A 24913-nucleotide genomic window follows, 5' to 3' on the forward strand; every position below is an offset into this window, starting at 1 on the left:
GCGCTCACTCGAGCGCCGGCTGAGGCGCCGCTTGTAGGCCGCGAGGGGGGGGGGGGAGAAGCGTTTCTCGAGGAAAATGTTCGGTTGTTTCCTCAGGCTAGGGTTGCCAATCCCCAGGTGGGGACAGGGGAATCCTCGGTTTGGAGCCCCCCCCCCCGCTTCAGGGCCATCTGAAAAGGAGCGGGAGGGAAATGAATGCTGGGCACTCCATTATTCCCTATGGAGACCAGTTCCCATAGAGTATAATGGAGAATTGATCCACGGGTATCTGGGGCTCTGGAGGTGCTGTATTTTTGAGACAGAGGTACCAGATTTTCAGCATAGTATCTGGTGCCTCTCCCCAAAATACCCTCCCAAGTTTCAAAAAGGTTGGAGCACGGAGTCCAATTCTATGAGCCCCCAAAGAAGTGCCCCTATCCTCCATTATTTCCAGTGGTGGGAATGCATTTGAAAGGTTTGCAGTCCATTTAAATGTCATGGCCAGAACTCCCTTTGGAGTTCAATCATGCTTGTCACAATTTTGCTCCACCCCCAAAGTGCCCAGATATTTCTTGATGTGGGCTTGGCAACTCTAGTTGGGAAAGAACTGGAGTTTTCTGGGTTACACCTCTGAGGATGCCAGTCAGTTACTGGCAAAACGTTGCCCACGATGCCAAGACCACGGCCACACAGCCCAGAAAACCTACAACCATTTGTTTCTTTTGTTCATAAACTTGACCAACTGGAGATAACCAAAGGAGCAGTTTTAAAAAGGCAATTGTACAGCAGTACATTTAAACATAATTACATTAGCTTCTCTGCTGTATTTTAATTCCTAAATGTTGTTCCAAATACCTTCAAGGGTAGTCATGTATTCCTTCTCGTTACCCCAAGGTTAAAACTGCTGGGGGCACATAACAGAAAATTGCAGCGCAATTCTACGCACGTCTAATGCAGAACAAAAGCCTTCCTTGGCAATAATCACACAAGGAGGCCGCTCCACAATTTGAACACTGCAAAAGTCCTTGCCTTCTATGCTGTACCTAACAGTAGTCATAACCAGAGACATTCATACTAGCAAGTTTCTAGAAGTATTACAGAGGACCCATTAGGAAACCCTTTGATATAGTTCTGTGCTGGCCCTAACCTAGATAGCCCAGGCAAGCCTGATCTCATCAGGTGCTGAAAGCTAAACAAGGCCCATCCTGGTATTTGGATAGACCTGCCAAGCCACTTCTCTGAACATCCTCTATACCCAGTAGGAAAGGCTAAAGGGGTGTCAAACATGTGGCCAGTGGGCCAAATCAGGCCCCCAAGCAACTGGCTGTCATTTGCTTCCTTCTGCATCACAGCTTGCTTTGCCAGGCTTGCTCATACAGAAGCTAGAGAGCAAAGCCTCTATTTTCTCCATTGGCTGAAGCTCCTCCCTTGCTTGCTTTGCCAGGCTCTCTCAATTGCGCAGCAGAGCTACTGAGCCAAGCCTCTCTTCCTCCCCGCTCCTGGTCCCCTGGAGAAGGAAAGAGGCAGAGCTTCCTTTGCCTAGTTCCCTGGATTGGATGGCCAATACAAAGCACCTTTAAGACCAAGTGCTGATAATTTTCATCATGTTTTAAGTTTTAAAAACATCTTTAATTGTGTTTGTGTTTTTTATAAAGTTAATCTCTCTGCTACCTGGCATTACATTTTATGACACACACGGCCCGACAAAGTCTCATTTATGTGAGATTCAGCCCTCATAAATAAAAATACTTGTGCATTCAGAATGGATGGAATGCTTTGTACAATGCCCCAGCAATTTTTGCCAAGTGTAACCACCCTGCCAGGGAGTTTCGGTGTAGAATTCAGATGCCTATGGTTTCTGGCAGAACTGCTGTTTCTCTGCTCAAGAATCATCAGATGCTTAACATTTGCACCTTGGCTTTGAGAATAAAGATTTACCGTGATAGATGAAAGTACGTTGCAAATCATTCCAGGTTTTTGGATGCTATGCTGCAGCTGGTTTTTAACCATTACCCCTATACATGTTTTCCAAAATGAAAAGCACAATCCCTAGCAGGGGGAATCACACTGCATCAATTTTAAGGAAGCCGTTCTCCCAGCTTTAATTCAAAACATAAAAGAATTACAACCCAATTGGCACAGTTGTGAGAGGAGGGCTAATGTCTGTTACAGGCATTTTCTGGATGAAAAACTTCAAAACGATGGCACAGTTGTGAGAGGAGGGCTAATGTCTGTTACAGCATTTTCTGGATGAGAAACTTCAAAACGATGAGGCCAATACCTACTGTATACTAAGTGAGCCATAAAGATAATAAAAAGCAGAGCCCTGTGGCGCAGTGTTAAAGCTGCAGTACTGCAGTCCTAAGCTCTACTCGACCTGAGTTTGATCCCTGGTGGAAGCTGGGTTTTCAGGTAGCTGGCTTGAGGCTGACTCTGCCTTCCTTCCGAGGTCGGTAAAATGAGTCCCTAGCTTGCTGGGGGGAAAGTGTAGATGACTGGGGAAGGCAATGGCAAACCACCCTGTAAAAAGTCTGCCGTGAAAACATTGTGAAAGCAACGTCACCCCAGAGTTGGAAACGACTGGTGCTTGCACAGGGGACCTTTCCTAACACAGAATCCTATCCTGGTCTACTCATGGGGCTTTCTCCCCAGGGAAGTGTTCTTTGGATGCCACTGCTTTGTCTGGGTCACAATAGCTCAATCGAACCCAGGATGCTCTCTGGACTATTGACAAAGGTACACAACATTTTCATAGCCAATGTGATAGTTTACAACTCTCCATGTAGAAAAACTTTTCCAGAGAGGTGTGCTCAGGGCTTTGTTTTTTAGCAGGATCTCACTGGCATATTAAACCACACACCCCTGATGTAGCCAATCCTCCTTGAGCTTACAGCAGAGGACTGGCTACATTGGGTGGGGGTGGAGCCTAATGTGCAAGGAGTTGCTGCTATAAAAAAAGCTCTGGGTGCACTTATTTTGCAATTAATTCAGTCATAAAGTCAATGGTACCTCTCTCCACGCCCATTGCATCTACATTTCCATACTGCATGATTGCTTTGTACAAACACACATGAAGCTGCTCTGTACTTAGTCCAGAGCGGCGGTCGTATTTCAGGGTCCCTCTTTCCCCAGTTCATTGGAAATACCAGAGATCAGACCAGGGACTAACTGCCTGCCCAAGCAAATGTTCTACCCCTGACCACACTTCCCAATGCAATCCTTCCAGCCAGATGACTAGAAAACAACTGCTTTCATTCTAACTTGGCTATCCCTTCTAGTCATTCACCCACTATGCTTTTAACAAACATGAGCCTGGTGAAAGCTTAAAAGACTAACAAAATGTTATTCATGGACTACAGCCTGCTCATACACGTTATATGCAATATTTCCTCTAAGTTCTGGAGTCCTGTGAGCAAAAATTCTACTTTGTGAGCTACTGGCATTAAAGTGGTGAGCGAGCAATTTGGCTGTATGAATTAGTTTGCTGTGGGGCCATCATTCCTGAACTGACAGAAATATGTGAGACGGAGGCTAAAAAAGCGCGAGCTAGCTCACACTAACTCAGCTTGGAGAGGGAACACTGGCTATCTGTAGATTCTGCCTATGTAAGGGGACCAGGTCTCCCCCCCTCCCCCAGGTTTCAGGAAATTGTTAGACTAGGGGTGGCCAAACTGCGACTCAAGAGCCACATGTGGCTCTTTCACACATATTGTGCGGCTCTCAAAGCCCCCATTGGCTGACTTGGAAAAGGCAGTTATCTTTTTATCACTTCTCCCAGCCAAGCCATTCGGCATTTAAAGTTGCTTTCTTTCCATCTCTCCCATCCCTCCTCCCTCCCCCATCTATTTGCCTTCCTTCCAACATCTGACGTTCATGTCTTGTGGGTCTCAAACCATCTGATGTTGATTCTGTGTGGCTCTTATATTAAGCAAGTTTGGCCACCCCTACACTGCACAACTGAAAGGGTGTGAATGTTTGGAAAAAATGCATGCTATACTACATCTAGACAGCAGCATCAGTTCAATCGAGGGCTTTCCCCCCCCCAGTCTGGCAAAACAGCCATGTCCACTGAAGTACACACATGCCATTTAAAGGTACAAAGATATACATACACCTTCAAGCACATCTTGGCAACCCTTTTCTCTACCATCCAAAAAGAGGCAGGAGTCCGAAGTTTTTATAAAAACATGGTTTCTTTTTTTAATAAAAAAAACATGGTCACTAGCCAACATGAACTGTCACTGACATTACCTTCAGAACTGAGACCGTCCAGTGTTTCTCAAATTCTTGTAGTCATGAACATCGCCCAGGTTTCTTCACCTTGGCATGCAGTCTGAAGAGGCATAAGTTATAGAAGGGACCGGGGCCTTATTCTGCGCCCCTAAAGACACAACAGAAGCTACTGTTCCAGAAGTTGCCTTACACCTTCACAAAAGCCAAAGGTGGCTATTGAGCGCCATTCAGTCAAAGTTTGTTTTTTTTAATCATGTGCAGACAGAAGGGAAATAAGTGGTTACTCCAGTGGACGAAATCCCAAGCTTGGATGTGTAAAAATAAGGCATTCCAACTGCCCCCTTAGTGTAAATCAACTCTTTTGCACAGGACAATTCATTCCATAGATTCTTGGAACTGAGCAATGGGACATCAAGGGTGGGAACAAATTGCCCCAAATGGGTTTGTACTTCTACCCTCCCGTCCTGCTCAAGGTTCACATCATCGGTTTCTCTCTTCCCCCTGCAGTGTTGTCCCATTACAGAAGCACAGCCTTACATTGGAGCAAGTCAGGCACCAAGAACCTGTGGGGTTTTTTTTAAAAAATGCAAGAACACACCAAATCAGAACAAGTGTCGAGAGAGAAGAGGAACATTGAAGAGGACGAAGAAGAGAAAACGAAGAAAAAGCCAGGCACAGAAGGGCTTCAAGCAAACCATTAGCGAGAACTCATTTGTATTAGCCCAAATAAAGCTAGCAGTTGATCACCTGGCCTCGTTTTTTAAGAGACACTCATCTGTAAATCGGGTATTCTCAGGGGTGGAATTCTAGCAGGAGCTCCTTTGCATATTAGGCCACCCCCCCCCAATGTAGCCAATCCTCCAAGAGCTTACAAAAAAGGGCCTTGTAAGCTCTTGGGAGGATTGACTACATCAGGGATGTGTGGCCTAGTATGCAAAGGAGCCACAAACCCTCAAATTCAAAGGAGCCACACCCCTGCTAGAATTCCACCCCTGCATATTCTAATTGGCACAGTACTCTAGAAGATGCTATTTTGAAGGATCACAGTCAGCAGGGAGGCAAGGCATAAAGACAGTCACACAAAGGTTAACAAGCTGCAAAGTCCGGGCTCCCTAATGGAGGGCGAGCTGCACCTTGGCAGATGCAAAAGGGATTCGGGTAGAACACTAATTTGGCACAAGTCGCAAAGAGGTTGCTGTTTGCATAGAGTGGGTGCAGCAGAAGTCGGGATTCTCCCCCCCCTCCCCCCAGGTACTTTGATACGGTAAGATTCGCTAGCTCTTGATTTGGATGATAACATACCACCACCAGATGCAACAGGAGGGAAGGAGGACAGAAACTAAAGGGAAGTTCTGAAGTAAACATCAGTGGCTAGCGGGGCCACATGGCCCGGCAGCCATTTTATGGCACCCAATCAAGGCTCAGTGAGAACATCCTGTTTTTCCAGACTCAAGAAAAAACGATGGCATGTCAGAGGCTTATGAAGCCCAAATTCATCCTTTCTGCTTCACTGTACTCAGCCACGTTTTTCCTCTTCACCCGCCTCCGGTCGCTCTTCTTGTCGGGCCTAGGGCAGACAGAAGGTAAACACGGTTCCGCTTCCTGAGGCAGAGGTAGGCCTTGGTTCTTTGCGGGGCCCCGAAGCCGCGCTGAGGTAGTTTTGAGAACTGCGCCAAAGTTGCAATTCGTAGCAGAAGGAGGGCTGGTGCTGTTGACAGAGGAATACCCAGAGCTGGCTTCCAGGGTGGAATCTCGCAGGGTGTGACACATCAGCCACCTCTTCACCCCACCTGGCGGGTCATTTTTCCTCAGGTCGTGTGCAGACCCATCCTTAGCAAGGCACTCTTCATCACTGGATTCCTGACAGCAGTGATCTTTAGGGTCCACGTAGACGACAGCTACATCCAGGACACCACTGGGAGCTGTAACTGCACAGCGAGGGGGAAAGAAATACACAATTACAAAAGCCTGCGTGAAGCTTTCCAAATTCAAATGGATTACACAAGACAAATTACCTAATGCCAGGTTATTTTATTTCCCAGTTCCAGCTGGTTTATTTCCTCTTCTTTCAGCAGGCATTAGCACACAGCACACAGGTGATAAAAAAACAAGTCCTGCGCTAAAAATCTCCATTCTTCAGCGAAGCAATTTATTTAATGTGCAGTAATAAGAGGGTGGGGGGTTTTCCCTAGTGGTTGGCAGACTGCAGATTTTGTTGGAACTCAGTCCTAAAATGGCTGACTGACTCCATCTTAGTAATAGTAATATTGTTTCTGCAATGTCATGCTGAGTCATGCTGCATCATGGCCCAGCTGTTACCTGTTACTGAGGTAAAGTGGAATGACCTCACCTGTAACTAGGCTTTGTGCTGACTCAGAGCTGATGCAACTTCTGGTGAGCTTGCACGATTGATATGTGTATTTAGGGAAGCTCAGTGAGCTTGCTCTGCCTGCCTGTAAGGATTGTGGGTACTGTGAGACTTACTGTCTGGGTGGCAGCGAACACTGCTTGTGTTGATCCTATGCTACTGTGCTTGGATCGTGCTGTGTATACTTACTGGTGTATACTGTTATCTACTGAAGTGTGTACTGATTACTGTGTATGACCTTGGCCTGGCAACGACTCTGAATATTGGATACTGTCCTGGTAAATATATTCTACCATTGCATACAGTTATCTCTCTTGTCTATTAATTCCTGTGTTTGCCTGTCCCTCTCCTTCAGTGTCTTCTGCTGCGTGCAAAATCTCTAACATTGGTTATGGGGCCAGAGCTCCCAGTGTTTCCAGTGGTGGTGCTGTTCTGAAGACAGAGGAGGCGACAGTTTTTTTGGAAGAGACGGAGGCAGACTGCCAAGTTGCCCAGGTGTCCAGTGATAAGTAGCAGAGATGGAAGCTGTAAATGTTGTTTCCTTCTCTGGGCTCAGCATTACTAAGCTGAACGGGACTAACTATGCCACGTAGTCCCAGAAGGTCAGTCTGTTATTAAAGCACCAAGAGCTGTGGGAGGTGGTGGCTGCTCCTTTATGTGGTCTGGAGGCAGCTGCTGAGGACAGAAAAGCTATAGACCTTTTGCGTAAAAAGGATGTTAAGGCTTTGTCTTTAATAGGTCTTTCTCTAGACGACTCCCAGCTGGTGCATATAGCAGGACTGGAGACGGCTAATGGCTGTTGGAATGCTTTGAAGAAAATTTACGTCCGAGGCACGGTCGGCTCTCAGATACGTCTGGTGAGAAAACTCCTGCATACCAGGTTGGCAGCTGGTGCAGATATGTTATCTCATATTGAGGCTATGCGTAGAATGCTTCTAGAACTAAGAGAGCATAACCAAATGTTTTCTGAATCACAGGAGGTATGCATACTTTTAAGTTCCCTAGATGCATCATATGACGCTGTGATAACGAGCCTGGAGGGTTTACCTGACACAGGGTTGACCATGAACGTCATGACTGGACGGCTTCTTGATGAATTTGGCAAAAGAGTCCAATTCCTCTCTACGTATGGAGAAAAAGCCTGTCTGTAAGCCAGAGAGGGGCAGTGGATTTACTGTTAAGGAGGATCCTGACTGTCAAACCGGTAATGTAATGGCTGTAAGGAAAAAATGTTTCCGGTATGGGTCAACTAAACATTTGTTTAGGAACTGTCAAGGCCAGAAAGGAAAAGAGAGACGGTCTGAAAAGAGTTCACCTGCTGATAAGAGTAGCAATGTGCATCTCGTTACTGCTGGTGAGTCAACTAACCACACTCAGCCTTTCTTAATTGACAGCGGTGCGTCAGAGAACCTCTGTAAGAGAGGGGTTTGTTTACTTCTTACACACCTGTTGATAACCAGTCTGTTATTTTGGCAGATGGCGTTAGAGCAACTGTTTTTGGCAGAGGGAAAGTGTTCCTGCCAAGCCTAAGGAAGGAGCTACATATGGGTTTTGTTCCTTTGCTTAAGATGAATCTGCTGTCTGTGTCTGCTCTGTGTAGGGAAGGTTTCAAACTGCAATTTGACACCTCATGCTGTGAGCTGAAGACCACAGACGGTGTGTGTGTAAAAGCCATGCTGAAGGAAGATTTATACTTCTTGAATACCAAGGTACAAACGTGTAATAACGTCTGTGTAAATAAACCAGTACATGATAATTGCTGTCATCTTTTACACAGGAAATTAGGGCACGCTGGTTTTCCTGCTCTAAAGACGACTGTGGAACAGGCAGAAGGCATTAGTCTTAAACCATGCAAGGAATTTCTTGACTGTGAAATCTGCAAATTGGTAAAGTCTAGTAAAGCTCCTGTTCGTGTTTCAAGTAAATTTTCTAGTAAAAAACCTCTTGACCTAGTGTTCATAGATCTGATAGGGCCCTTTAAGGAGTCGGTAGGCGGGGCCAAGTATGTATTAAGCATAGAAGATCACTACTCAAGGTATGATTTTGTTTACCTGTTGAAAGCTAAAACAGAAACCTTTCAAAATGTGCAGAATTGGCTAAGGTTTGTCAGGAGAAAAAATGGAAATGTGCCTGCATGCATACTTTCTGACAGAGCCTCAGAGTTTGTTAATAAACATTTTCAAAGTTTATTTGCAGAGCTTGGAATTGAGCACCGATTGACTGCTCCATACAGACCAACCCATAATGCTTTTTGTGAAAGAGGCCGTACATTGCAAGACATGTGCCAGTGTATGTTACGTGATGCACATATGCCCTGGAGATTTTGGGCAGAGGCTATGTGCTGTGCCAACTACAACCTGAACAGAGTTTGGTGTTCATCTACTGGCAAAATACCAGCAAGCCTATGGCATGACAAGGTAACTAACTTGGCAAATTTGCATGTATTTAGTGTTACAGCTTTTGTTCATATTCCTCAACAGCTCAGACGTAAAGGCCAACTGAAGGCTAGACGTATGAGGTTTCTCGGGTATGAGAGAAACAGGAACTGTTATCATTTTGGCACGCTAGACAGCCGTGAGGTGGTGACTAGTGCTTCAGCCACGTTTCTGGAGCGATCAGAAGGCTGGGATCGCTGCACACAATCGCCAGCTTTCTGTCCTGAGGGTGACCAAGGAGTCCGGTTACAAGTCAGCTCGATGCCTAGCAGCCCAGAGGAGGGAGAGGCGGCTGAGTTAACCCCTGACGAGGAGATGGATATGAAGCCTACCAGTGAGGAATTATCCGGGAGGAATGTGCCAACTGATGAGCCTGCATTGAGAAGATCTACACGTGAAAGAAGAGCTCCTGATAGATTTAGTCCTGTAATGTCTGCTATACATGAGCCTGAGAAATATACTGACATTTTCTCTTTGTCCAAGGAAGAGCAGTGTAACTGGAAGGCTGCTATGGATGATGAACTTTCTTCCCTGAAACGTTTAAATGTTTATGTTGAGACTGAGACTGTACCTGCTGGTGTAAAACCCATAGGCACTAGATGGGTATACAAGGTGAAAACAGACCAGTCTGGGGGGAAAAAGTATAAGGCGAGGCTTGTAGCACAAGGCTGCAGACAGACTAATGAGACTTATGATGAAGTGTTTGCTCCAACATTAAAGAGCATTCACTTCTAACTGCTTTGACGGTGGCAGCTAGAGAAAAACTCCATTTTACCCATTTGGATGTCTGTGTGGCATACCTAAATGCTAATTTGGAGCACCGAATTTATTTTAAGAGACCAGAAGGTATTCCTGGTACTGGAAAGGAATACTGGTTACGTAATAAGAGCTTGTATGGTCTAAAGCAAAGTGGTCATCAATGGTCAAAATGCCTAGTGGGTACACTTAAACAGCTAGGGTTTACCCAGAGCATTGCTGATCCATGTGTGTTCACCAAGGGAAGTGGTGAAACAAGATGTATTGTTCTTACTTTTGTAGATGACTTGGGGATTCTAACCAAGACAAAGAAACAAACAGATGATATTGTTTCAGCCTTAAGTAAGAAGTTTAAACTGAGAAATCTTGGTACTGTACAGACCTATGTGGGTGTAGATATTGCAAAAACTACACAAGGTTTTAAACTGTCACAAAAACCTAAAATCATAGATTTGTTGGACAAGTACAAGATGACTGATTGCAAAACTGTTTCAACCCCTATGATGACTGGCTTTGTAAATGATGCTACTGATAGCCCACCATGAAATGTTGAAATGTACAGGTCGTTAATTGGTAGTCTGAGCTATATCAGTAATTGGACACGGCCAGACATATCAGTAGCCTGTAATCTGTTGGCTAGAGCTACCCAGAACCCTAAGCAGAATCACTGGATTGCTGCTAAGCGAGTGTTGAGATATTTAAAGAACACTGCTGACTGGTGTCTTTATATCGAACCTAGGGGGGAGCTAGCACTGAAAGTGTATACAGATGCAAGTTTTGCAAGTGACTGTGAAACCAGAAAGTCAACAACAGGTCTTTCCATTTATTTGGGAGAGGTATTAGTATGCTGGAAGACACAAAAGCAGCATGTGGTTGCATTGTCCACCGCTGAAGCAGAGTTCTGCGTGCTTTCTACCACATGTACTGAAGTAGAATGGTTTAGACAGCTACTAAAGGACCTGCAAATAGAGGCAGAGAAGCCTGTTGAAATTCTGCAAGACAATCAAGCTGTGATTGAGATTACAAAAGCAGAAGGAGTAAAGACAAGGAATAGGTACACTGACATACGGTACCAGAATGTCAGATCATGTATAATGGAAGGGTTGATACACATAAGGTATTGTGATACTGGCCATAATACAGCAGATATGTTTACTAAACCCCAGACTATGGAAAAGCATAATGAGCACTGTAAAAGGCTCGGATTGAGAAACAGACAGAACTATTAAGAGCAGAATGTTGGAACTCAGTCCTAAAATGGCTGACTGACTCCATCTTAGTAACAGTAATGTTGTTTCTGCAATGTCATGCTGAGTCATGCTGCATCATGGCCCAGCTGTTACCTGTTACTGAGGTAAGGTGGAATGACCTCACCTGTAACTAGGCTTTGTGCTGACTCCCAGAGCTGATGCAACCTCTGGTGAGCTTGCATGATTGATATGTGTATTTAGGGAAGCTCAGTGAGCTTGCTCTGTCTGCCTGTAAGGATTGTGGGTACTGTGAGACTCACTGTCCGGGTGGCAGCGAACACTGCTTGTGTTGATCCTATGCTACAGTGCTTGGATCGTGTTGTGTATACTTACTGGTGTATACTGTTATCTACTGAAGTGTGTACTGATTACTGTGTATGACCTTGGCCTGGCAACGACTCTGAATATTGGATACTGTCCTGGTAAATATATTCTACCATTGCATACAGTTATCTCTCTTGTCTATTAATTCCTGTGTTTGCCTGTCCCTCTCCTTCAGTGTCTTCTGCTGCGTGCAAAATCTCTAACAGATTTCTTCGGAGTTAGCTGTTGGCTACTTTCTCAGTCCCAGCCCCTGCCTATTCAAAAACACATTGTGAAAGCTCTCCCCTTCCCAAAACAAAAACCTTGCTTGCATATCTAATTGGCATGAAAGGTAAAAGGATTATTTTATTTTCTACAGGGAGGGGTTTTTTTCCTTATTAGGCGAGGGGGTGCCAGAAAGGGGAACATTCACACACACACAGCCCAAAGAATTATTACTTATCACTTGAGTGCATGGCATAAATTTAATACATACCCCTTTTTCCATACCCTTGACAGCAATGCCAGCACACAAAAAGAGCTTTTTTTTCTTATGGGGGTGAGAAGAAAGGGGAACATTCAAACATGCAGTCCAAAGAATTATTGCTTATCAATTGATTGCATGGCATATATTTGACATTCACCCCCTTTTCCATATTCTTTACAGCAATACCAGGGGTGGCCAAACTTGCTTAACATAAGAACCACATAGAATAAATGTCAGGTGTTTGAGGGAAGGGAAGAGAGGGAGGGAAGGAGAGGTGGAAAGAAAGCAACTTTAACTTTAAATACATTCCCCAACTGCTGGCTGACTTGGCTTGGAGAAGTGATTTAAAGAGAGAAATGCCTTCTCCAAGCAGGCCAGTGTGGGCTTCAAGAGCCACATGTGGCCCCCGAGCCGCAGTTTGGCCATCCCTGGGCAATACCAACACACACAAAAAAGGAAGCCAATAAAAAGCTTACCGTCCCCTTCTTTCTCGCCTTCGCTTTCTTGATCTCCTTCGTATCCCGAGCAGGAATCCAAGCTCCAGTCTAGGAAGTTGTCTAGAAGGCTCTCCTCTTGGTTGGACAGCTCAGCGGTGGGGGTTGTGACGAAGCTGCCTCTGTCTTCCTGGATACTGTCTTCTCTTCTCCTGGGCCAAGAAGACAGTCGTTAGTACAGATTCCCCAGCCCTGACCCAGGCAAGCCCAATCTCTTCAGATCTCAGAAGCTAATCAGGGTTAATTCTGGCAAGTACTTGGATGAGAGACTTCCTTGGAATACCAGCAGTCAGGTGGACAGGGTCTATTTAGCCACCTCTCTGAGTATCCTCCAGGCCCTCAGTAGGAGGTCAGTCACCAGAGGCTGACATGACTTTAAGGTGCGCACACACAAAAAATACAAAAAAAATTTTTTTTACCAGACTCTCCAAAAGCAATTTACAAATAAATCAGAAGCTGAACTATTGCTAATGTGTGTACTATTACCCCAGGAAGTTTCTTAAAGCGTCTTTACAATACATAATGCTATATATACACACACCCTGTTGATAATGATAGCACTGCAGCCATAAAAACTATTAAAACCCAAAAATTTAAACCACCACCACTGGAAAAGGCCAACCCAGAACATCAATAATTTGAAAAAGGAACAGGAAAACAAGACCCAAAAGGAATCAAGTGAAGGTCTAAGAAGGGGAGTCAAACATAAGGCCCGGGAGCCAGAACCAGCCCATCCAGGGTTCTTATCTAAACCCACAACTGGTATATATGGAAATATAAGGTACTCCCCCATTTATGGTATCTCTTGAAAAAAACCAAGTCTTGTGTACAATTAAGATACATTTATGGGGGCTTTTGTGGGCTCTCCAGTAAATCAGTTGTTTTCATTGCTAGAAATCAATTGCTTTTATTTGCACTTTGCATAAAAATAATATTGTTAATCAGGTTTGCCTGTGTTCTTTATAACGTTTATATCTCTAGTACCTGGCATTACGTTTTATGGCACGCACGGCAACACCCAATTAAAACAAGCAAGCAGCTGTTTTCTTCGGTGGCTTGTGCCCAGCTAGGCATGAGCCTTAACACAAGTTAAGAAGAGGCCAACTTTCCCCCCGTGCTTCTCCTCTCATCTGCGCTGTCTGGGCGACCCAGTAAAAGGGAAAGAAGGGGAGTTGTTGATCCCTTGTGTCGCTATGCTTTTTTACTTTCACTAAGGCAAAAAGAAAATGGCCGCCACAGGGCAGGAAAGAACAGCCCTCACCAGCAGGCCCTAGGAAAGATTCGAATAAGGAGGGGAAATGCAGCACAGAATACTGAAAATGAAACGGCTGAAAATGAAAAGAGCAGACAGGGGTAACAGAAGACAAAAAGAAACACTCTCTCACACTCAGGAGACAGACAAAATAGGTATTGCAAACCAAAACAAAATACCGTGAATAACAACGAAAAATCGCTCATAAGAATATTACAATATATATTTTATGTGCTATTTTTTATATATACTGAGTGAATAATTCAAGAAATAACCATATGTAAACATGAAGGGCGATATTTCACAACATAATTCACACAACCATACCTAACACATTCAAACACACACACCACTCATGCTAAACAGTGATTCATTTATATTCTCTTCCAAAGTTACAATGAGTTATTACTAACTTTGTAACTCTGGAAAAGAATATAAATGAATATAAATGAATCAAGAATATAAATGAATGCGTTAGGTATGGCTGTGTGAATTACATTCTGACTTGCCCTTGGTTATGGTTATTTCTTGAATTTATTCACTCAGTATATATAAAAAATAGCACATAAAATATATTTTGTAATATTCTTATGAGTGATTTTTCATTATTATTCACGGTATTTTGTTTTGGTTTGCTAGAAAATAGGTATTGACAAAACCTAGCCCAGCTGCTCTCCCTACAGAGGCAAGGAAAAGAATTGAAGTCTGAGGGTGACTCCCACCAGGAACAGGAAGTGAAGAAATTTGTTCCTGCCTCCACACAAGCAGGATGGGAATGACCCAGAAGATGTCCTCCACCTCAGAGGGAGAAGCATGGCACCACTGGCATGCGGCAGACAAGCTTGCCGAGCATGTAAGCAACAGTCCCAATGGAAGGGATCCGCTTACCTTTTAGTTCGTTTTCCGGATGGAGAAGCAAGGAAGGTTTCTACTGTGCTCGCAAGCCAAGCATTGGGCTCTGGATCTTCCTGCTTTGCTCCTAGCAGCGCACAAAGCTGGCTGTAACTCATCACCTGCAATTAGAGGAACCCGGTGAAAATACCCCAGCTACTGCCACCTAACCAGGGCTTTTTTTGTAGCAGGCACTCCTTTGCATATTAGGCCACACACCCCTGATGTAGTCCATCCTCCTGGAGCATACAGTAGGCCCTATATGAAGAGCCCTGTAAGCTCTTGGAGAATTGGCTACATCAGGGGTGTGTGGCCTAATATGCAAAGGAGTTCCTGCTACAAAAAAAAAAGCCCTGCGCCCAACCCAGACAGGGGTCCCAGAGCAGAACTGGTGCACAGGGCCAGAGCCTGGCCATAAATAATCAAATCAACCTGACTAGTCCAATATGCCAGGATGCCTGGCATGCAGACGGCAGTTCACACCTCCCCCATTTCATTTGGAGAAGAGACTGCATTTATACCCCAACCTTCACTCCGAGCTGTTTACAGTCTCCTTTCCTTTGGGCTTTTTTAAAATAATTTTTTAATTGATGATTGGCAATGTAAACAGCTTACAGAAAACAGTGAAACATTAAAGTGGTATGGTAGGAAATATAATCCACTCATATACGATAATACATGCAAAAGTTCAGTTCAAACAACTTATGATAAAGATAAATAGTGAACCTAGTTTTTAAAAAGGGAGGCTATTTATCCATTATAGATCTAAGTGATAACATATTAGAATCATGGTTTATCTCCTCCATTATCTTGTCTAATATGAAATGATCCCAGACCTTATAGAGGGAGAATGCTCATCTTTCCATTTGAGTGAAATAACAGCTTTAGCTGCAGTTAATACCATTATTAGCTCTCTATCCGGTTTTTGAATAAACTTAAGATTCCCAAAGACTGAGAAGGATCAAAGTTGGAAAGAATGAGACCAAAACCCCTGCGATTTAAAAAATTTCTCCAACAACTTGTTTCCAAAAAATGGCAATCACTGGGCAAGACCACCAAGTGTGAAAAAAATCTGCCTTAGCTCCACATTGCTTCCAGCAATGCTGAGACATGTTAGGAATTGAGTGTGAAAGTTGTGCAGGAGTAAAAAAAGCAACAAAAACAACATAGTGCTTTCTCATAACAGATGCTAGCATCAGCTTTGAGAGCAATTCGGCTAAAGTCCCTCTGTACACCATCATTTATCAGAAGCCCCACACCAGATCCGTTTCCACTCCTTTCAGCATTGCACTGCTCACCAAACACATGCTAATGCCTGCCTGTAGGAAGGCAGTTTAGTGGAGTGGCCAAGAGCGGCTGACTCTAATCTGGAGAACCGGGTTTGATTCCCCACTCTTCCTCCTCACAAAGCCAGCTCGGCAACCTTGGGTCGGTCACAGTTCTCTCAGAGCTCTCTCAGTTGCGGGGAGAGGAAGGGAAGATGACTGTAAGCTGCCCCAAGAGTCCTTTGAGTAGTGGGGTATAAAATCAACGTTCTCCTTCTGTATAAGGAATCCCGCCAAACAATCCTGCCTTATTTTGCCTTACTGATATCCCCAGAAGTCCCCCTCACCCCGTTGCTCATTCCCTGGAGTACAGAACACAGACAATGAGCCAAGGTGTTCGACGTACCTCTTCCTTGCCAATCTCTTCATAGCGCCGGTCTTCAAACCGTTGCTTCACAGCGGTGAGAGACACCTGCCTATAATCCTTTGGAACGTCATCGTGGAAGCTTTTGAGGGAGACAAATACAAAAGCTTTTATTCGCTGGGTAATTTTCAAACATTCTTAAGAATTATACAGGAGCTATAGTCCTTTGTATGTCATCACCCCTCCTAAATTCCCAGTTCCAGTTCCAGCTTCAAATTTCAGTTTTACTAGAGACGTTAACAGAGTAATCATAATGGGGGCGGGGGGGAGAGATTCCAAGAAGACAACGACGATTAAGATATTAGATTTATATCCTACCTTACAGTGAATCTCAGAGTGGTCACAATCTCCTTTACCTTCCTTCCCACAACAGACACCCTGTGAGGTGGGTGGGGCTTAGGGAGCTTTCACAGCAGCTGCCCTTTCAAGGACAACACTTGTGAGAGCTACGGCTGACCCAAGGCCATTCCAGCAGGTGCAAGTGGAAGCATGGGGAATCAAACCTGGTCCTCCCAGATCAGAGTCTGCACACTTAACCACTACACCAAACTGAAAGCCTACCAAGGATAAGCAGAAGTAGCACATGTAACTTCCTTTAGACAGGAAGTTGCTGGTGCAGTCTGTTACCAGCTTGACTGTATCAGCAGAATCTGAATAAGGGCCCTGTTAGGAACAAGCCCCTGTTAGTTCTTGCTGGAGACAGCACTGCTGTTGGTTTTGCTGGTATTATTAGCTTTGCTTATTAATTATTCGTTATTGTCATGTTGTTGCCATTGCATTTCTATGATTTACTAACTCCATAACTGGGATTGCATCCATGAATACTAACCCCATTGATTTGGTAGCTATTTATAATTTGGGTGCTTTGGGATGTTCCAGGCCTACAGGTGGAAGAGTAGCACGGGGAGACAACTCTAATCTAGGTCTCCCTGAGAGCCAGTTTGGTGTAGTGGTGAAGTGCGCGGATTCTTATCTGGGAGAACCGGGTTTGATTCCCCACTCCTCCACTTGCAGCTGCTGGAATGGCCTTGGGTCAGCCATAGCTTTCGTAGGAGTTAACATAAGAACATAAGAGAAGCCATGTTGGATCAGGCCAATGGCCCATCCAGTCCAACACTCTGTGTCACACAGTGGCAAAAAATTGTATACATACACACACTGTGGCTAATAGCCACTGATGGACCTCTGCTCCATATTTTAATCTAAACCCCTCTTGAAGCTCTCTATGCTTGCAGCCGCCACCACCTACTGTGGCAGTGAATTCCACATGTTAATCACCCTTTGGGTGAAGAAGTACTTCCTTTTATCCGTTTTAACCTGTCTGCTCAGCAATTTCATCGAATGCCCACGAGTTCTTGTATTGTGAGAAAGGACAGCTGCTGTAAGAGTTCTCTCAGCCCCACCTACCTCACCGGATGTCTGTTGTGAGGGAGGAAGGTAAAGGCGATTGTGACCACTCTGAGATTCAGAGTATAGGGTGGGGTATAAATCCCTGGGTAACGCTGATAGGAACCAAGGGTAATGGGGAAGGTGTATGGACCTCCTTGTCGGGAGGTCACACTGGGGCCTGGGAAAGAACTTTATTTTAATTCAAAGGCTTTTGGCAGGCACGGGAAAAGGAGAGCTGTTATGTTGTACCCTGCCAGTTCACTTCAGTCTGGCAAGACCTGGACTTGCAATGCTTGCCATTCATGTTTGCTTTGTGCCTGGCTTCTTTTGAACTAACTTAAGGCGCCTCATGATTGAACTTGGGCAAAACTTTACAGACCCGTGCTTTCGAGGGCATCAGAACCATTAGGATGACCCACTGGCTCATGTCGCTTTTTTAAATTCATGAGTCTTCTTAGCAACAACAGGTTTTTTGGAAGGCTCCAGCATTAGGCTGCATCAGTAGAGGGCAAAAGGGTGTCCAACTCCCCTGCTTTTGGTTCCAGCAAGAAAACAGTTGTCAAGAGTCACTCCATTTTGTTTTATTCCAGTCTGTTCCTCTTGCCATATGTATCCAACTATACAATGCTAATGCTGTGCTTTGCTATGCTAGCTTTGAAGCTTCTTGCCGCTTACCTGAAGGGAGGGTGGCATGTCTGGGAACTCGCTAGTTACTATGCAACTAACGTCAGGAGAGCTGGAGAGATGTAACCAGGGGGCTGATAACGGACACCTGGGGTGATGAGAGAGTAGCTGAAAACCCGCGCAAAATTCCCTGCTTTAGCTTGGCGCGCTTGGCTTGAATTATAACGGTCAGGGCAAAGGTTTATAAGGGTAAGGAACTGGTGAGACAGCCAGTTCCGACAAGGCCTGTATCTGCTTATGATGCTGGAATAAAGATCTTGAACTATACGTGTCTTTTCCTTGTCTCTGGGTCTGACAACAGCAAGACAGCCTACAATGTTCACTCAGTGGCAATCTCTTTTTAACACATGCACAGTTTCTGTTATGAAGCTCAGAGGTCATACTACTTTCTGCAGCATGCTTTTGACTTAGTGGATCCCCATGCTGCAGTTTTGGAGAGAGGTTAAAAGCGGGCTCCTAGCCCTAACCTGAATAGTCCAGGCAAGCCCAATCTCTTCGGATCCTGGAAGCTGAGCAGGGCTGACTCTGGCAAGAACTTGGATGGGAGACCTCCAAGGAATATCAGCAGACAGGAGGGCAGGGACAGGCTTTATTCAGCCGCCTCCCTGAACATTCTCCAGGCCCCCCATAACGGTCAGTCACCAGAAGTCACCTTGACTTCCAGGTACATGCACATGCTCACACAAGAAACACCCACCAAAAGCTGGCTCCTGGAAAGCTGAAGACCACTGCCCTTCATAAAACTTCATGCAACTCACAGCTTACACACTACCATGCCAACCTGTGTTCAAAAGCGCTGTAGCAGGCAGAAAGCGTGATCTCCAGGTCACCAGGGAAACAGCCCCTCCCCCATCACCACCACAAGGCCATAGGATTTTACCACTTCTTGTGCAGATTCAGCATACAGAGTTTCAGCTCTTCAAGGGAAAACCCCGTGCATTCAGATAACTGGCTTGTCCAAGGATGAGCTGAAAGGACAGAAAGAATAATAAAATTCACAATACTACGTTGAGTAATTTCCCTGATTATAAGAAGCTGTGTTGGATCAGGTCAATGGCCCATCCAGCCCAACACTCTGTCACATGGGAGAGAGAGAGAGAGAGGCAGACAGACGGAGGTTCCTCCAAAACAGTCTGCTGGGTCAGAGAACAATCCATGCATTTAAGCCCAATGCTGAAGCACCAAAGTGGGGTGGGGGGTAGAGTTGCCAGATCCAGGTTGGGAAACTCCTGGAGATTTGGGGGGTGCAGCGTGGGGAGGACAGGGACAGCTCTCTAGGTGCCACCTGGAGGCTGGCATCCCAGGGTGGGTGGGGGAGATGGCTTCAGAGGCTGAATGCTTCAAAAGCCAAAAAAGGCATCACTCGCTCACCTTGCCCATGCAGTACTTTGGCTAGTAAGAGTGCTGCGGCAGACAGGCAGCCAGGCGAGTAGTGGCAGAGGCCCGTGTTGAGGAGCGAGAGTTCGCAGATGAAGCTGTACAGGTGCTCAGTTCTTCTCTCCAGTGGGATTACGTTCAGTAGCACTTCTTTGTAGTCCACAATCGTGGGGATCTTTAAAATCGAGAGTGCAAAAGGGTGTTATGAATGCGTCGCCGGTCTCCTATGCTTTGTGCTCCACATATTCAACTCTGATAACATGTCAGTTACAATGTGATGCTTCATATTTTGGGTTTTAAAAGTTTTTAGTAAACTACTGAGTGTGTTCTGATAGCTCGGGGTCATTTTGACTCCCCCTCAACTGCGCTCAAAAGCAAAAAGTTAGCAGATGGGGGAAATCAGGAGGAGGAGGAGATGGGGAAGAGGGAGAGAAGGAAGAGGAGATTAGAACTACACCCCACCCTTCACTTCAAGTGGCTTACAAACTCCTTCCTTTGCTCTCCCTACAACAGACATCCTGTGAGGTAGGCGGGGCTGAGAGAGCTCTGAGAAAACTGCTCTTGAGAGAGCAGCTGAGAGAACTTGTGAGTGACTCAAGATCACAGCAGCAGCTGCATGTGGAGAAGGAGTGGGGAATCAAACCCGGTTCTCCCAGATTAGAGTCTGCTGCTCTTAACCACCACACCAAACTGGCTCTCAAGGGCTCGTCAGTGCTTGGATGGGACACTTCCTGGAAACAGACTTGCTGCGTGTCGGCTATAAATGTACAGTGGAAGCAGATGCTATGAGCCACACACTCATTCCTGCATTGCAGGAAGCAGCAGCTGAATGTAGATCCTATATGTTATTTCAATGTGACTTTTCCTAGCCGTGAGAGCAGATCCATTTCAAAGGCCGCGGATGCAAGAAAATGCGACAACCGTCTTTGATGGACCAGGCCAAGGGCCGGCACTCTGTTGACAACAGCCAGCTAGACTAGAGCCAATCTCTCAGCAATTTTACAAAAACCATACCCGTATCTTGCCTTCCAGGGCAGAGATGATCTCTCCCATCATCCGGACAAGATCTTCGTACTTATATGTGTTGTCCGTCAACCAAACCGCTTCCCGTATTGTCAAAATCTCTTTGCTGATAAAGCTGTAACAAAAAAAGAGCGGTTAGCGGTGAAGCCCAAACACAAGATAAAATACCCTCACTGAATTGTGCAGATAAGGCAAGTGGTTGTTTCTTTTCCAGGGCCCAGCCTGTCCTACTTTTCACAGGGTTGTCGTGAGGATTAAGTGGAGAAGGGAAGAGTGCTGTAAGCCACCTTGGATCCCCATGAGCAGAGAAAGTGGGATACAAATAAAATACAGGCATATCAAAGCATCTAGATCAGGGGTGGCCAAATGTGCTTAACTTAAGAGCCATATAGAACAGGGGTGGCCAAACTGTGGCTCAGGAGCCACATGTGGCTCTTTGACATATATTGTGTGGCTCTTGAACCCCCCACTGTCCTGTTGGCCTGTTTGGAGAAGGCATATCTCTCTTTAACGGCAGGATCTTCTATGGCAGAGTCAGGATTTGAACCTGCGTCTCCCAGAGCCTGATCTGACACTGCAGCCTCCCTCAAAAGAGTGGTACAATGAAGGAAGGAGTCCCCTCTGAGCCCCCCCCCCCCAACAAAAATGCACTTGTAAGAAAACAACATCTGCTACTCTCTGCTTTGATGAAAGCAGAAGTTACATCTGCTGGTGCCAGCAAAAACCAACACTCCACTGTTTACCAACCATGAACTCATGGCATCTGACTGGTGGAACAGAAAACCTACAATTTATTACGCATCTGCATTTATGCCTTCCACCTATCAAACACCCTTTTGTGCCCTGACCTGGATACTCCAGGCAAGCCCAATCTCGCCAGATCTCGGAACCTAATCAGGGTCAATTCTGGCCTTGGATGGGAGACCTCCTTGGAATACCAGCAGTTGGGAGGGCAGGGGCAGGCTCTATTCAGCCAACTCCCTGAATATCCTCCAAGCCCCCCAATAGGGGGTCAGTCACCAAAGGTCACCACAACTCTCAGGTTCTTCTCTGGCAAGTACTTGGATGGGAGACCTCCTTGGAATACCGACAGTCAGGTGGACAAGGTTTATTTAGCCACCTCCCTGCATATCCTCCAGGCCCCCAGTAGGTGATCAGTCACCAGAGGTTGCCATGACTTCCACACAAACAAATTCAAAAATACTTTTAAAAACACACAACCTTTTTTGTTAAAGTTACTGGGCTCCATGCACCAAGCCCCAGAAAAAGGCATTAGGTGACATCATGAGTTTACTACTGGAGCTGTAACCAACATATACACCAACACGGCTTTCCTAGAGTTTGGTCTCACAGGGACAGGTCTTTTTATTGAAAGACACGACCCAGCCCCAAGTCAACGGCCCAGCTCCTTACCGTGTACAAATAACCATGCATGCAATTCCCAAAAGCTGAAGACGAGCCCGCGGCACAGGCCTGATTTTCAAGTACCGGTCTACGCAACCCACCGTCATGTGCAGGCAAAGGCTGGAGAAATCCTTCATGGTGGCCACTTCCACCAGCCAATCAATCAGAATGTACCTAATGAGAGGAAGGAGGAAAACACAGATGGGTACAGCTTCCTGCAAGAGACGCTCACCCGCAGGTCACAGTCAGCTGCAGTGTTCCCTCTAAGCTGCGTTAGTGTGAGCTAGCTCACAGTTAGGGTTTGTAGAGTCTTTCGGGATCAAGTGCCGTGTTCTACTGGAGAAAGTTTTCCTTCCAGACGTTTTGTTCTCAGCTGCGGAGAACATCCTCAGTGGCTTTGCAGCCGGAGCAGGCGCTCAGACCTTCTTGGCTGCTGTGCATCACTCAATGCACAGCAGCCAAGAAGGTCTGAGCGCCTGCTCCGGCTGCAACGCCACTGAGGATGTTCTCCACAGCTGAGAACGAAACGTCTGGAAGGAAAACTTTCTCCAGTAGAACACGGCACTTGATCCCGAAAGACTCTACAAACCCTAATGATGTTACCAGCCGTGAAAACCTGAAATCTTTGATAGCTCACAGTTTTTATAGGCTCCAGTTCACACATTTTTGTTTTAGCTCAGGAAGGATGGCCCCAGAGCAAACTCATTTGTGTCGTAGCCAAACTGCTCGCTCACCACTTTAATGTCAGTAGCTCACAAAGTAGAATTTTTGCTCACGAGACTCCACAGCTTAGAGTAGGGGAGTCAAGCATGCAGCCTGGGGGCCGAATCAGGCTGCTGTCATCTGCTCCTTTCTCCCTCTCTCTTGCTTCCTTCTGCATCAAAGCTTGCCTTGCCAGGCTTGCTCAATCGCACAGGAGCTACAGAGCAAAGCCTCTGTTTTCTCCATTGGCTGAGGCTCCCCCCTTGGGGAGGAAGAACTTGCTTTGCCAGGCTCTCTCAATCGCACAGCAGAGCTACTGAGCCAAGCCACTCTTCCTTCTATTGGCTGAGGCTGTTCCCTCTCCTGGTCCCCTGGGGAAAGAAGGAAAGAGCCAAAGCTTCCTTTGCTCAGTTCCTTTGATCCAAGAGGAGAGGTACAAAGAAAGCACCTTTAAGACCAACGAGCGCTAACATTTTAAGCATGTTTTGTTTCTTTTTAAAATTCTTTAACTGTGTTCCTCTGTGTCCTTTACGAAGTTTATACCTCCGCTACCTAATCTTAAATAGATACACCCATGGCCCGGCCCGACAAGGTCTCATTTACGTCTGTTCTGGCCCTCATAACAAATGAGTTCGACACCCCTAGCTTAGAGGGAGCAATGGTCCACAGCCTTCCCTTATGGCAGACCAGGAGAGGAGGGGGATGTCCCAGGGTTCCTACCTCATGGTCTCATTCATTCCCTTCTGCACAGTGAAGATGTTCTGCTTGCCGAGAGGCACAGAGGCCTGGAAGAGCTGAGACACAAACTCACTGGAGGATTTGGCTTCCAGCCCCAGCTGCTTTCCATTCCTGCATGCTTTGGCTAGCGCTATCTGGACAGCAAAGGAAGCAGACAAGGATGTTTTATTCAGTATCGTTCATTTCTATCTTTGGACTGTCAGCCCTCTCTCCCCTACGCAGCAGGTTCGGGGCAGTTTACAACATTCTCAAAATGTACGAAGGTTTAAAAATACAATCCAAGCGGCGTTCCCTCTAAGCAAAGTTAGCGTGAGCTAGCGCACAGCTTTTTAGGCGCCGGCTCACACATTTTTGTCTTAGCTCAGGAAAAATGACCCCAGAGCAAACTGATTTATGCAGCAGCAAAATTGCTCGCTCACCACTTTAATGCCAGTAGCTCACGAAGTAGAATTTTTGCTCACAGGACTCCATAGCTTAGAGGGAACATTGAACACAAGTCATAAAAACAGTTACAATGCAATATTAATACATAAACCCTTAAGAGGCTCCAGCTAGACAATTTATCGAATTAGATGAGATCACATCGAATCCGGCCTTGTTTATTGCTTTAAAGGGCAACAGAAAAGCCAAAAGAGGAAGCCATGAGAAATACAGAACGAAAAAGCAAAAGCTCACGACTGATTACTGCAAATACTTATATATTCAAGAAAACATGAAATCAGACTCTTACGAGTATTTGCAGTAATCAGTCGTGAGCTTTCGCTTTTTTGTTCTTTCAAGGGCAACAGAGCAAAAGACTGTGGAAGACTGCAAAACCAGCCCCAGGGGCACTCTAAGTACAATAATAGCAGGAACCTGTGGCTGTTTCCTAACACAATCCTCAATATTTTGAGGAAGGTTTCCAATTAGATTTGCAAGTTGTTATTATTATTATTATTATTATTATTTTTGAAGATGACAGCTGCTTAATCCCCAAGCCAATCAGTCCACAAAGAGGTGGAGACGCCAGTAAACACTGAAAGCAAAGCTTTTCTTTCCACATTCAGGGAGTGTGCATGAAGAGGAAGAAGAGATTGGATTTATACCCTGCCCTTTGCTACCCAAACAAGCCTGGGAGCGGCTTACAATCTCCTTCCCTTCCTCTCCCCACAGCAGACACACAGTGAGGTAGGTGGGGCAGAGAGAGCTCAGAGAACTGGGACTGGCCCTAGGTCCCCCAGCAGGCTGCATGCAGAGGAGTGGGGAATCGAACCTGGTTCTCCAGATCAGAGGCCGCCCCTTCTTAACCACTATGCCAAACTAGCTCTGCTGGGCATTGCATACACTTAGACGTGAACGGGGCAGACCTTGCTTATGTGGAGCTGATCGAAGCGAACGGCGTGAACCTTGTTTGTATCCAGGTGCCCATTAGAGTAAAACAAATGCCAGTTAGATTGTAGGGACCCGGATTCACAATCTT

The 24913-nt window shown here is 45.7% G+C and overlaps 1 protein-coding gene across 1 annotated transcript in view; it reads right to left on the reverse strand.

Moving 5' to 3' along the window:
* Positions 1 to 4153: 4153 nt before the first annotated feature.
* Positions 4154 to 24913, reverse strand: part of CCNF (cyclin F) — a 36923-nt gene continuing 16163 nt past the window's right edge. The window contains exons 9-17 of the mRNA XM_060260563.1: positions 23437 to 23588; positions 22024 to 22188; positions 20602 to 20725; positions 19582 to 19762; positions 19091 to 19178; positions 16120 to 16219; positions 14446 to 14570; positions 12288 to 12457; positions 4154 to 6140 (exon numbers count right to left, since the gene is read on the reverse strand). Coding sequence (XP_060116546.1) covers positions 5683 to 6140; positions 12288 to 12457; positions 14446 to 14570; positions 16120 to 16219; positions 19091 to 19178; positions 19582 to 19762; positions 20602 to 20725; positions 22024 to 22188; positions 23437 to 23588 — 1563 coding nt within the window. The 3' untranslated portion in view covers positions 4154 to 5682. The remainder of the gene's footprint in view (positions 6141 to 12287; positions 12458 to 14445; positions 14571 to 16119; positions 16220 to 19090; positions 19179 to 19581; positions 19763 to 20601; positions 20726 to 22023; positions 22189 to 23436; positions 23589 to 24913) is intronic.

This window comes from Heteronotia binoei, chromosome 20 (genome assembly GCF_032191835.1).
Source record: "Heteronotia binoei isolate CCM8104 ecotype False Entrance Well chromosome 20, APGP_CSIRO_Hbin_v1, whole genome shotgun sequence".
NCBI classification, from domain to species: Eukaryota; Metazoa; Chordata; class Lepidosauria; order Squamata; family Gekkonidae; genus Heteronotia; species Heteronotia binoei.